We start from the raw sequence: 14,882 nt of genomic DNA on the forward strand, positions 1-14,882 counted from the left end.
GGCAGGTACGCTTGTTGTCAGCCATCTTAAAATACTGTATATCGATGCAGTCCAAGAGTCCAGGTCAGATGAGGTGTACTCACACACAGGAGCGTAGGTCATAAGAACCAGAAGGGAAACGAACCCCTCAGTTGCTTGGCCTTCCTGATCTGACACATATGACACCTTGCCCCCGGTGCTTTCCATTACACTGGTTCGTCCAAACAGTGCTGCTTTTGTCCCACCGTTACCTCAACAACTATAGCAACAGCACGCTGGAGCAGAAGGAGTCAAGGGCCCTTGAGCTGGTTTGTGGCTCTCTGTAGACTCTTTCACCAGTGACAGAGACTAAATGGTCAATGATTGAAACAGGATCCCTGTGATAAGTATAATAATTAGATAGGACTATCTTAAATATTAAAGAGCTCTTACTCAATAACACACTATTCAAAGAAGTGTAATGGCAAAACCCCTGTTTATAGAGAGCACGTTTCAGCTGCGCTTTAGACTCATCTAATAGAACAGATACATTTGCCTTTAAACCACTGTAACTGCAAACCAAAGCATCTTTTTAGGCCTTAAATCAATGTTTTCTCCTCTTACATAAGTTACTACATGATTATGTATTGGGCCACGAGCACTATCAAATATGGGTGTCACACTCTCAATATCAAATCAAAAATCGATTGAAATGAGCTTTTAATTTCAAAAATTGAAAGAAAAACAAGAAGACTTTTTAAAGAATTATAAAAAGTAAAAGACATCTGTCAGGATGAAAAAAAACCAATGATCTGTTGATGTTTACAAATCCAGACTTGATAATCTCACAATGCATAACCATCAATGCAATAAAATGTTTTAAACATTACATTGAACTGAACCATGACCTTGGAAATCAAAAGTCAATTCAAATTGTGGATTCAGAGAATTGTGAAACCCCTACTGTCAAAAAACTAGAGTGCACAGCAGTACACAGCCAAACCAAGGACTGCAGGTAACTGCTGTTGTGCTGCTTTTGCTACGTGGCCAGTGTAGGCCAAGGTGAAAGCATAACGAGTTGGGGAAACACTTTAAAGCGTGTCTGTTTTGTCACAGTGGAGCCATACATTTCTGTGGGTTCTTTGTCCTTGCATGATTGGCTGGAGAACAGGAACAAGCTCATCTGAGCAGTTCAGAGGCTGGCCCTGAGTACAGACAGGAGGAGGCTGTGTCTGCCGAGCCTAATAGCAGGTCAGAGTTCATGCAGTCTCACACGCACAGTTTAGCACAATTGTATCACTGTGGAAAAGCAAAAGCCTGGTGCTTACGCAGCAACACAAGGCTCTTTCTACAGCCTTATTATCACTATATGATAAGAATCACACCTACAAAAAGATGCAAATGGAGCAAAGACAGAAACATGATAGGAAGTCACAAAAGTGGCACGAGGACACAAATACACTTTGTAGACATCAACTCTCCTGTGGCACATTTAGCACATAGAAAAACATACAGCGTAATTTTAGCCCTCTGCTGAGGGACTTTAATTTGAGCCTCAACAGGTACATTGTGTGGTGACCAGAGAGGCAAACTCATGCACAAACACATCAGGAGAAGCCCCTTACCCACACTTAATATGAGGCATGAAAAACCATTTTAGTTAACTTAAATAAAAGTATTAAGCTGGACTTGAGAAAAAAAATAAATTAAAAATGAAATAAAAACAAAAACAGGTACCCTAACTACAATAACTCTGTTACACACACACACACACACACACACACACACACACACACACACACACACACACACACACACACAGCACTTGTGTTGGGAGTGATGCTCTGAAACAAGCATTGCTGCTTGCAGTCTCCCACTCATTCACTGTCACTCTCTCTCGGGATCGGTATCAAGAAGATTTATGATGGAGGAGAGAGTCCGAGAACAAGAGAGTGGCAACTTCCCTCCCATGTGCCAACTTGGCTCAGTCCGGCCCTGAGGCCAACCAGCTGGTCACATATCACACATCTGCATGCATCACTGACGGGCTTAGGCTGTAAGGAAACACCATCCCACTCACACGTACAAAGACTTATGACACAAAGAGACTCCACCCTACAATGACCAACTAGTCACACATCACTGAAACGCTTACCAAACGGAAAGTCTTTCCTGCTTATTCACACACACACACACACACACACACACACACACACACACACACACACACACACACACACACACACACACACACACACAATGAGGACATACAGCTAAACTGGAAAACGTGTGTCGTTTCACAGCATTAGCTTTGCATTTGTCTCACAGTCTGTCATTACTTCCAGACTTCCAAGACAGAGCACGATGGGGAAAATGGGTGTTTAAAAGTTTCTTTAACTACAAACAGACTCCTGAGCTCTCTGTGTTTGTGCTCGTGTCTGTGTTTGTTTGTACATGCGAGTGTCTTAAGCTTGATTCACGCAGCAGTAGCTATGATACGAGCCTGATGGTAAGAGGAAAAACTGTGGCAGCAAAGAACATCAAAGTCATCCAGTCATCATTCAGTCAAAACAAGAACAAACAGTACAGCAATAAAACCACACATGTGTACACATGTGTACGATACTCTTACATCACAGTGAGTGTTTTCCTTGTAAAACCCATGAGGGATTCCTGTGTGATGTCACACTGCGGAGCCAAAGAAAGAGTGGGGTATAAATATTTAAGGAAAGGATGTAGAAATGTATCATTAAGTTTCATTTCTCACTGATTCATGTATTTGTTCCAGCTAAGAGGAACTTTGAGATCAGAATTTATGTAGAACATTCGCTCTCCTCAACGTGATGAAGCAGGATGACAAACTTAGAGAGGCAACAGTGGAAACTGTTACTGAGAGGAAGACAGAGAAACAAGAGACTATAAATCATGACTGATGACTGTGGCACAAAATAATCCATGAGATAATGATCCCAGACACACATGCAGAGGCAGTTTCTTTCTCAGAAGTCAGATGATTTGTCCTCAGGTTAACCTTTTGCCCGGTAACAGCCCATAAAGATAAGAAGCTGACAGTACGGCATCTGTCAAAGATCAGAGCTTGTTGTGGTCTGTGAGTGTGTCTGTTACCTAGGTATGGTATGCATGAGACCATGCTCTGGCTGCTTATGAAGTCTCTCAGACGTTTATAGTTGTCTTCTTTGGACATCAGGTAGTCAAGCCGATCAAACGTCGCCTTGTCCTTCCGACTCAGTAGCTATGACGCAAAGAGGGACAGAAAAAGGGGAGAGTGAGAATAAAAGCTTTAAATAGAAAAAAAAAGCTCTAATTGGCTAACTTAGCAACACATACAGGCTAGGAGAAAACAAAAAAGAGGTCTCGAAACCAAATGACTTAATTTAAGTGGCCTTCACTCAGCTGCACTTACTAATGAGTGAAACCTGATATACACCAAAGGGTTATAACTATAGTAACAGCAAAAGAAAAAAAAAGGAAGACAGAAACGGCACAGAGAAACACAGGGTGAGATTTGATACAGTGTTCACTCTGTTGGCTAATTGGCCATCAGAGAAAAACCATCAGTTTTGAAGCCTTTCTTTTGAACATCTGAAATTTTCACACTTTGACAAAACTATACAAAAATAAGTCAAATGTACAAACAACTCAACCATTTACTGTTCAAATAATAAAGTCTTTTTCTGTTACACATTTGCAAAATAAGTAAAATACACGGTAGAATAAAATGCAGTTATGTTGTGCAGAATGAAATCTGTACTTAGTTGGTTGCTTGTGTTTATAAATTGGACAATCAAAAATGTACAGCGTTTCCCTCGACGCTTTTGGCCACACTTAGTCAAACACTGTTGTGCTGATTTGCATTTCCATTTCCAGTTTAAACACTCCGAGCTGTGCAGGGTCGCACCAGAGATGAGCCATCTCTGGAGTAGTGCCAAAGTGAGTCAGACCCACTTCCAAGTGACTTTTCACCTACTGTAGCCAAACTGTGACGACCCCACCTATCTCACTCAAGCATGTGTAGCGAGACTCAACTCGTGTATGCAGGAGAGCCAGGTTTTACAAGTGTCTGTGTTCAGCTTTCAGTACTTTTGCAGCTTCTAACCGAATCTCTGTGGCTTGAAGTTTAGTGTTTCGACTGTGCTGCCTTTTGCACTTTCAGGTCTCTGCTTCATGTCACTGTTCCGTGTTCGCTTTCAGCTGCTGTTAAAGACGAGTAGCCCTGCTGTAATGGAGATTCAAATCCCTGCCATACTGGGCTTAGGCACCGAGTCAAGCCAAGCCAGCACGTGTATGGAAAAGGGGCCTGAGTCCCAGTACCAGAGCACAAAAGAATGCAGATTGTTTGTTTGTTTGCATGCTTGTGTGTGTCTGTTTGTCCATCTGTGATAGCTATAGATAAGAAGTCTCCTCCTGCAGGAGGGCTGCACTGCAGAGTAGTCAGCTTGTGGGCTGAAGGAGTAGCAGTGGCAAAGTATCAGACCAGAGTGAATCTGATCTGCTGACACAGAAACTTTATAGGTTGTGACACTGGCAGAAAGTGCTAATGATACCTGAAAAGATCAAGTCTGTGTGTGTGTGTGTGTGTGTGTGTGTGTGTGTGTGTGTGTGTGTGTGTGTGTGAGTGTCTGCCCTTCTGTCTCAGGAGGGGCAGGTGGGCTGGCCAGGAACAGCATTTGCTGACTGGTTAAAAGAATCCCTCCTGTGGTTTTGCGGACGCGAGTATAAGAAATTTCCATCATTACATCAGAGCATCATCATGTCATTATGTAATCTCTTCAGTGAGAACCCTGAAACAGAGACTCGCATGTTTTTAAAATGGAAACTGATGCATAATATCCTGCATATTTAGGTCTAAAATTGAATAATGCAGTATTTCCCAAACTTAGGCCACAAAACAAAATGGGTTACAGACCTGTTGTTAATGGGTCGCCAACTGACAGAGTAAAACGCGTACCATCTAAGAAGTGTAATTACTCATATTGTGGCAGGCAGCACAGATGAGAGAGAGAGACAGGAAGCATAAAGACACGCAGGAGGAGAGAAATCTTCCCACAGACAGCGTCACAGGGCAATCTTTTTAACGTCTCTGTAGCAGAGGAAGTGATAGCCCGTTAATCCAGGAAAGTAAAAAAAAAAAGCTTTGTGTTATAAATCCAAGAAGTTATCAGATCTGTATGTGATTATAAACAAGCAGGATCACAGGGTGACTGGTGCACTGTTGTATTGTGTCATGCCTCTTTTGATTCTGCGGTGCTGGCTGGCTGTGTAACATGACACACCGTAAACATTGTTGGTAATATTAATTTTATTATTTGTTTTTTTGCTGTTTTTTTTTTTTAACATATTATTTGTTTAATTTATTTCTTGTTTTTCAGCTCAATCATAAAGCTCAAACTCATCGTGTTAAAAAAGTCCAGTGAACACATAATGTTCTCAAATTAATGAATAATCATGTTTAATGATGTGATTTCAATATTGCTGTGTTCTTAAACAGTTTATAAATGCAGATGTTAGGGTAATTCATGATTCCATGATTCCCGCTACTAAAAATCAGCTAATATCTGGATGAAGGTGCTGTTTATATCAGTACGGGACAAATTTGCAGCAGTAAGAAATGGACTAGGACACTGCCATCTCTCTTAAAATGGAATGATTTACTTTTGTGTTTGTTAAATTCTCTTTATATCTCATGAAATGAGGTGAATTTAAGGTTTTCAGCATGTTGCAAATAGTCCTCTCTATTTATTTTTCCTGCACTCTGCTTTTCATCTTTTCATGTCACTGCAAGTTTTAATTAGCCTTTGTTTATGTGTGTAGTGTTTTGGTACAGGTCTGCGTGACATCTCAATTTATCAACAGCGGTCCACTAATAAACCAGAAATGCCTTCAAAGGAGAGTAAATGTACTCACCGCCCATGTTTTGGTAAGTCTGAAGATGGGAGCACTTTGTAACGCTGACACCACAGCCATGACTGCATGGAGATTGTTCATGTCACACAGTTTCTATGAGAAGTACATAGAGCATAAATTAAGTTGTGTGCACAATGCAAACATACATAGAACAACAATGCGGTGTTGTGTGTGGATGTGTGTACCTTGGCAGTGCGTATGTATAGACTCAGCACCTCAGCTCTGATCTTCAACGTCTGTGCGTGGAGGATCTCTCGTACCACCCAGAAACTCGTCTAGAAAATAAAAAACATACGAATAGGGATTACAGCACCAGGCAACACTCAAAAACTCATAGAAAACAGACCCCGGATACTGCAAAAAATGATGGCAGAGAAAGATTTATCTTTCATATGTTACATTCTTCAAAGCACAATGACGATTTCAGGTATGTACAAAGCAAGACAGGGAGTTCTGCCTTGTTAAATCTCCAGTCTTTGAGTCCAGAGCCAAGCCCTGCAGACGGCCATGTCAGCTCTGGGCTAAAACCAGTATAAAGCAGAGCAGGGCAGCATGAGAGAGACTGCTAACGGGAACGATCTATTAAAGTCGATTAGAAATTAGCTCTTGAGGAAAAACAAGTGCTTCAGAGGAAAATCAAACAGATTCCAACTGATTACACAACAGATACACACCATAACTCCTAATATGTCAACCCAGTGTGTGTGTGTGTGTGTGTCTTCAGAGTACTTGGCCAGACCGAGAGTGATGTCGGAAATCTGTCTCTTTAGGGGGAACGCTGGTAAGCCAAAGTTCTGATTACACGTACACACACACAGACAAGTCAGTGAATCAATCAGTGTTTAAGCTCTAGGGAGAGCAGGAATGGAAAGAGGAAAAGAAAAAGAGTGAGGGAAGAGAGGAGGTAATGGGAGGGGAAGTTAGTCTCAACGCCGCAGGGCTCTGAGGGCTTTCAAAGCCCACAGCTGTCTGCACATTGTGTTCTGATAAGACCGTCCCAGGCAGACTGACCATCTCTACTATCCCATCTAACACAAACACACTTTTATCTCTTTTAGTTTCTGAATTAGGCTGTGCTTCCACCACAGGATCTTTCCTCAGGGCCTAAGGAGGAGGTTTGTTTCGACTGCATGAACAAGGTTCTAATTTAAGTTATCGAGTATATTTAAGCGTATTCAGTGATCATCAATAAGGATTGCCCACTCGTCTGGGTCAAATGAAACACCAATTCAGGCTAGTAAATCTAGCAACTCATTTACCCAATTTGGAAAGTGATAAAATAGCTCCGAGGAGCTGATGATGGAAGTAGCTACGGAGTGAACCATCTCGTTTCCTTCTCATCTCAGCACAGTACCAATCAGACACTCGTGAGAAAACAAAGTCCATGAGCTGAAGTGCAAGTGAGCATTTTAATTATCCTGGAAACAGTTTAGTTGGGTGTAGGGCTGTAATTAACGGTTATTTTCATAGCCAACTAATCAGCCAATATTTTCTCAATTAATAAACTAATAGTTGCTTGCCTATAAAATGTGAGAAAATGGTGAAAAATGTTGATAAAAAAAAATTCAGTTTACTGGCCTAAAGGAGTAAAGAAAGCAGAAATTATTCATGTTTAAGAAGCTACAGTACAAACAGTCAAATTTGCCTTTCTTTCTTAAAAAACTACTCAAACCAATTAATTGACTATCAAAATATTTGGCGATAATTTAATAATTGATTAATTGTTGCAGTTCTAGATGGATGGCATTAAGAGTAAACTCCAACTATGCATTGCGCAGTTTGCTGCAAGTTTAAATGGAAGGTCGATAAAACAGAACGTTTTCAAAGTCACGTCATGTTTCCAAAAAAACAGCGCTCGAGTGTCATATTAAAAGCCAACAGCAGCAGAGGGCTACAGACAGACCCTCCTCCGGGGCATTACAGGTGCTTCTACGAAAAATTAATGCTGAGACAATTCAAGTAATCACGAAGCTGAGCATGACAGTGAAAAAGGTTTCAAACAACATGCCACCACTCACTGCATACTCCAGTGCAATTGCTCTTCAACAGGGATTGACCTGGGAATGCAGGACCACAGTGACATGGATTATCAAAGGCATTATTTGATAACCTCTAATAAATAAAATCATTTGTACAGAGGCAAATAAAAACTAAGTTCAGGCAAGTTTCTGACCCACTTGTCTGACCGGACACTGAACTTGAGCCACCACTTTTTAAAATCTGGCATACGACGGATGGACCAAGTGCAAAGTCCAGGCCTTATTGATCCGTCGCTTCATATAGGGGTTGTTGTTGTTGTTTAGCCTTCACAGGTCTTCGGCATGCAGTGGAACACAGACAGCAACAGCCTGAAAGAACCTTTTAGTTGCTGTAAAAATAGTTCTGGGACTAAAAGTTCCAGGTACCGTGGGTGGAAACGCAGCCATATACGCTCCCTTTGCTCCACACCTATTCCTCTCTGTTGTTAGACAGAGATACGCTCGATTACCCGACTTTGTGGTCACCATTCCTCCATTCTAGCCACAAACCACTTGGTGTGCTTCTTGTGTGTGTCTGTAAATTAGCTCTGTCTACTTCTCTGTGTTTTTCTACATTGTTGATGTGCACAAATTCTAACCTACAGCTGGCTTGGCCTGCTTTTTCCTGGAAACAGCCCCAGGACTTGTTTTTGTTTCGGGGAAGAGGTGAGGAGCTGAGGAGTGAAGAGATAAATTCATCCAACACACTCTCTGTCTCCGTGTCCTCTCTTATAAACACATGATTCACACACACATCAAACTAAGTTCAATCCAGGCAGGTAGTGTATCTCCAGGAAACAGGGCCATGTGTGCTTAATTTTCACCGTTTCATGAGAAAGACTACATAAAGAAGATGAGGGAGTGATGAAAACAGACAGATGATACATAGATGTTGGACCCTGACTTCCACTGGCTTTAAGACTGGGCGATTTATCAAATATATTCAATATATTCAAGTTGGTCTCTGCTGAGGGGTAATTTAGTCATAAAGTGTGTGGCTCAGGTTGTAGTGTAATAGTTTCTGCTGTGTGATGTGTTTGCTGCCACAGAAAACAAATAAAACGTTCCTGTTGATGTAAAATTACTACAGTTGTGGTAACCAGAGGTAGAAGAAGGTCAGATTCACGTCCTTACTTAAGTAAAAATACTGATATCCCAGCTTGGAAATACTCGCATAAAAGTTCTGCATTCTTAACATACTAAAGTAAATATTATACACCTGCATTATGTTGCATTTTTCTGTTGTAGATGTTTAAGGTTGCGTTAATTTGAACTAATCTTAATATGTCTACAACAATGCATCATATTGTATAAAATCAGCTCATCTTGACTTGACACCATTTGAGAGTTTGCAGTTATGTTGTTTATTATTGAGACAAATACCGCATATCACAGAATAGCCTGAAAATAGAGATATTATTTGTAGGATTTATAAGCTACATTACTCAGGCCTAACTGGCTTCTCTTGCCCTGAGTGAGTTCCAACTCTCCAGATTAAAAAAAAAAGTCTTATCTTCCTCCTACATCAAGTTTACAGTAGACAGGAGTTTCCATTGACTGTAAAATGTGATTCCAATCTGGGAGCAAAACATGCTGCAGCTTCACATTTAGTTTCCTCAGCGGTCTAACTTGATATCTGAGGTCAATCTGGACAAAGCATGTCTCTCCAAATCGTTATACCACTGGGGTTCATTACAGAGCCTGTGTCTGCATCAGCCTTGGCCTCCAAAACTTCACAGCGATGAGATCACTGCCACTCATGGCAGCGCTCTATATAAATGCATTCATGAGTGTGTATGTGAGACTCGGAGCTTTGTCTGCACAACCGTGGTATCCACCAAAGTCTCGCTGTCTTTACATTTCTCGTATTACGCCCTGAAGCCGAGATCATGTCTTTGGTGCTGTGTTTATGAGCATATCAAGGCCTCCAGACAGAGCTGCAAGGGCCCCACTGCTTCAATAATCATAAATAAGCGGAAGCAGACAGATCCAGCCACAAGCTGGGGATCAACCCATTTAATGGCCTGATGGGAGGAAGCGTTGGGATGGAGATGAAGATCTGGCCAAAGATGGGGACTGCAGCTGACTGACAGACTTGAGGTGATGGTGAGATCTGATCCCCAATGTGTTCAGTGTTAGCAATCTAATTTACAGACCTAACGAAATGTGTTAGGAATGACCCAGAAACCACTGCACGATCAATGAGCTGGGATAAGATGGTGATGATGACCTTATAAGTGTTTACAAAAGCTGATGCTCATTTGTTCTTTGTCATCTGTCCGCAAAATGATGTTATACAGGTAAAATATAATGCGAAGATTTCTTTAATGTAACGTTTTAACACTGTTAAGACATATTGTCTGGCTTTTAAAGCTGTTAAAGCTACACAACCTACTAGATTTACATGTAAAAATATTCTGATTTTTCACCTTTATTCCAAAAAAAGACAATATTCCTACAAAGTTCTTTACATGGCTTATGTAAATGAATGTTCTAGCAAAATTCCCATTCACATGCTGCCATGCACACTCTTCTACTCTTTTTGCTTCTTGCTGATGCTTCTTTGCATAAACTTGTTTGTCCATGTGAACAAATGATTAAAAAAAGAAAGAAAAATCACTGAGCAAATAAAATTAGGTCTCAAAATCATGATAAAATGAGCAGTTTTCTCTGTCCTGAAATACTGGAGGCGTACCCACTATCTTGGTGTCAAACACCACTATGACCTGAAAATGACCTGAAACACAGACACCCCCTCTGGCAGCTTTATTAGACATGTCCAAACATGTTTGACCCACCAGAGCCAGGGGATGGTGACAGGAGTCTTTTTTCCTTCTGTGTTGGGTTGTTGGAACTGAAGTGAGCTGAAGTGAACTGCTGGACTGGACTGAGAGTGCATTTGTAACTGACCATTAGGAGGGTGAAGTGGTGTTTTTAGTTAATTAGTGTGTATGCAAACATAGCCAAAGTAAGTCTTTTATAGCTATTCCCTTCTGGTGACAATATAGATTTTTTCCCATATGGTTATAGTCAACACTAATTCTTTATTGCAGCTGTTTTGATTTATAGTATAAATATTTTCTTTTTTCCTGCTGTATGCAAGTTGCTAATTTGCCTCAACACAAAACCAAGTAAAACAGATTACTGTGCACTGATGATAATGGGTTTTGAACTATTCTCTCCTTGCCGCCTGCTAAATAGACTGGCCGTCTCTCTTCTGCTCCATTGGCTCCCAGAGCATAGTGCCAACAAAACAAGGACTGAAGGAAGAAGAATATGGCTTCAGCTCATGCTAAGGAGCTTTCTGGGACTCTCCGCCCTCCCAGTCCAAGTCCCATTATCCAAAAAGCTCATTTTTCTTGGCTCACGGCAGCTGAAATGTGTGCTGCTAACATCTTGAATCACCGTTTGCGATCGGCTATACATGGAGAAGTTTCCACAGCAACACATTCCTGTTAGATAATCTCATATTTATACTGGAGAAGGACAGTAAAGTGGGTCTTAAAGGAGCCTGGCAAAAACACTGGAAGGGGATTAAAGGGCATGGCTGCCCCTTACATCATTACCCACAACTTCCTGTTGATGATTTCACAGGGCACCCTTTGAGCAACTCCTGCATACATTTAGAAATGTTCCTACACGTGCTGAAACACATTAATAACTTCATGAATGCCAAAACCAAAGACCAGAAAAGGACAAAATAAAATGCTTTACTGCTGACCTGCCTCACCTGGGGAACATTTATGACGTATATGACTAGCAGGGAGGAGGAGGTTATTAGGCGCTGCCATGACAAGCAGGGCTTCAAAAACAGCCACCTCTGGGAGAGCTGGGGTGATGATTTAGTGGTTGGAGGACAGAGGCAGAGGACATGATGGAAAGAGGAGCTACAATCTCTCCGTTGCTAGATGACCAAGACTCATAAATCTTTAACGCTGCACGAGGGACTGTTTTCTCTCTCATTTCTGAGGAGACATGATGTAGCACTGAGTGTGACATAAGAGCAAACTGTGAGCGTGTCTCACCTGGTTGAACCTGCGAGTGAAGGCCACAACATTTGGAGCTGAGCTGTGCTTCTCCTTCTTGTTCCAGCCACAGCTCGACAGCTCCTGAAAACGCACAAAAAGAAAACAAGATCAGACATATTGAACCAAAGTAGATTTTTGTATGTGCAAGCATTTCACTGAATGTGCTTAACAGTCTAGTCAGGGCTCACTCGAGGAGGCAGAGAGCGGCATATGATAGGAGAGAAAAGCAGATGAGCAGGAAGAAAGAGAGAAAGGGTGAGGATGAGATCCAGTAAAAGGCTCAGACAGATTAATGGATGACTGCAAAAACAAACAGACTACATAACTATGCAGGAACACACTCTGCCTCAGTATCAAGCTCAGGACTCATTACTGATTTAAACTATTCCAGTGGCTATTAGACAACTGAGCCATGCACTGTTTCCTGCTGAGGTTTAGTTTTGTGGAAGAACAATTAAACCAAAAACATTCTGATGAACTGATTAATTGCTTAAAGGTACATGTTGTTGTAGTTTTTGATGTAGATGTTCTGATACCATCTTTTCCTTCCTGATACCGATTGGAACGACCGTTGACTAGTGGCAGTACAAAATAATGTTGTGATGAAAGAATCCCACAATAGTTTTTTTCTGTTCATCTACCAGTAGACCTTTCTCACAGTGGACTTTTCTGTTGCAGCAGGAAAACCACAAGTGTAACTAATACCGTTTGATGACTAATTATGCTTACGAACACCCACTGCTAAATACAAGGCAGCAAAGCCAAAGAGGCACATGTGTGCCATGAGCACAGCTACAGAGAGGGGTAAAGGTGGTGGCAGGAATGCAGTGCAAAGAATAAAAATGCCACATTAAAAGAAAAGAGCACATAAACCACAAGCAGATAAACAATGTTGATTTAAAAACATTCTAAAAAGGCTTTGTAAATGTTTCATGTGGTAGGAGATGCATTTATGAAAGTCTGTTCGACCTTAGAGGCAGAACAATGCATGTTGCTGAGAAATGCATGTTGGTGAGAATGTAAACAATCAAAACTTCAAAGTACAAGACTCTACTTTTTGTACTTTTTAAACTGTACAGACCCATAATAAAAATGGCAAATGTCTATCCCAAATTACTGAGAACAAATCTCATGTCTTACAAATAATTTTATTTGCAAACTGTCTCAAAAGCTGAAGCTATTGAATTTACAACTAGAACAGTGCACACAACAGAGTGCAGACCTCTGCTAGGCAACTCGCAAAGAATATTTCAATTAACCCCTACACAATCCCCAATATTTCAGTCATAATAAGCATATGAATTCTTGCATGGTCACAGTGACCTCTCAAACACGTGGACAAGGTGTTCTTGAAATGAGGCGTTCACAAGAATGGTACTGACATGAGGTCACAATGACCTTTAAGCTTTGACCACCAATATCTAAGCAGTGCATCCTTGGGTTCATGTGGATAACTATACCAAATTTGAAGAAAGCGTTCCTGGGATATCATGTTCATGTAAGTGGGATGGACGCGAGGTTACAGTGACCACTGACCACCAAAATCTTTGAGTCCAAGTGGTCTTTTTTTTTTGAAGAAATTTCCTCAAGGTGTTCTTGAGACACTTGAACACCTGAGTTCACATGAATGGAATGATCCCAAAACATAATGCATCTGGCCACATCTGTCGCCAGCATGGAGGAATAAAAAAGTTTTTTTTTTTTCAAAATCTGTGAATCACAGATGTCTTTCACAGTCATGGATGTGCATCAAAATTTACACTGATCAGAAAAATTACACTGAGATTAGCTGCGGACAAGGTCCATTCGTCATGCACACATGCAAGCAACCGCATGATCTCCTCCAGGTGTATATTTGACAGAGACTATGACAAAAACAGAGGAAAGCTGCAAAGCTTCACGTAAGAACTCAAATCGGTGCTGTAATGTTGGGACATGGCTTAAAGCCATGTATCCAGGAATTGCGATGGTCATTTATTCTTTTCTTTTTGATTCTCCTTTTAATTTATAATTCCCATACTTTTACTAATACTCTTACAAAGCAGCAGCAGCTGTGGAAGCAGCAGTGCTGAGAGTAATTCATTACACACTTATTAAAAGGAAGGGCGGTGATTTTGGAACTTGAACACAGAAAATTTTCAACAACACACAAATAGTCACGTCTTTCGGAGTACCAGGCTGGACTCAGTTTGTCCTTGGTCACTGACCTCAGTGATGAGGTAAAGACGGAGACCACACAGACACGGCAAGGGGAACCCAGACCCTCCTTTGGCCCCCGCAGGTTGTCCAGAGGCCAGGGACACTGACGTAACAGTAGGAAAAATGTTGTGCAAGCTCTCCTCCTAATCCCTGCCAGCCCAGCCGACTTGGGATACAATATGAACAGCTGAATCAGGCTGCAGCCTCCCCCCACACATACACATACACACACAATACCCCCCTGTGAGACTGACTGTCTGGAAGCAACAACGTCTACAAAACTGCTCACAACTCCCCGACCTGGACCACATCAGGACAACGCACTTCCAAAGAAGTCATGCTCAGTCAGGGGAGAGTCTCAGAGTCATTAGAGGCAGCCAGCGGGGGTAAAGATACAACATATCAAATACAGATGTTAAAAGCAGACATTCATGCGTGGGCGAGGTGATGCCTTGGGGCCAGTGTTTCCTGAGTCAGGATGAGGATACAAGGAAAGGAAAAAGGAGGACAGGGGAGAGAAGATGAAGGTATAATGTTAAGACTAAAAAAAAACAACACTGTAGCAGACCTAACAGTATCTTCCCACAAGTTTTACAAGCCTATATGGGGCTTCCTAACAGTTGGAGCGTGTTGTCCCCCGTCACAGGCTGGAGCAGGCATTAGCCCGTCTCACAAGCAGAGCACATTGTTTATTTGACATCTGTCCTTTTCAAATAAGCGCTCCCCTCCTTCCTGCCATCGTGTCAATCATTTT

General features: G+C 41.5%; 1 protein-coding gene across 3 annotated transcripts in view; it reads right to left on the reverse strand.

Moving 5' to 3' along the window:
- ralgps2 (Ral GEF with PH domain and SH3 binding motif 2) overlaps window positions 1-14,882 on the reverse strand; it is a 98,397-nt gene that overhangs the window by 38,632 nt on the left and 44,883 nt on the right. For all 3 annotated transcript variants that reach the window (XM_084722814.1, XM_084722815.1, XM_084722813.1), the window contains exons 6-9: window positions 11,927-12,010; window positions 6,069-6,158; window positions 5,884-5,976; window positions 3,085-3,211 (exon numbers count right to left, since the gene is read on the reverse strand). In XM_084722814.1, the coding sequence (XP_084578940.1) occupies window positions 3,085-3,211; window positions 5,884-5,976; window positions 6,069-6,158; window positions 11,927-12,010 (394 nt within the window). The remainder of the gene's footprint in view (window positions 1-3,084; window positions 3,212-5,883; window positions 5,977-6,068; window positions 6,159-11,926; window positions 12,011-14,882) is intronic.

Source organism: Lutjanus erythropterus, chromosome 7 (assembly GCF_056507025.1).
Source record: "Lutjanus erythropterus isolate fLutEry1 chromosome 7, fLutEry1.hap2, whole genome shotgun sequence".
Classification (NCBI taxonomy): Eukaryota; Metazoa; Chordata; class Actinopteri; order Lutjaniformes; family Lutjanidae; genus Lutjanus; species Lutjanus erythropterus.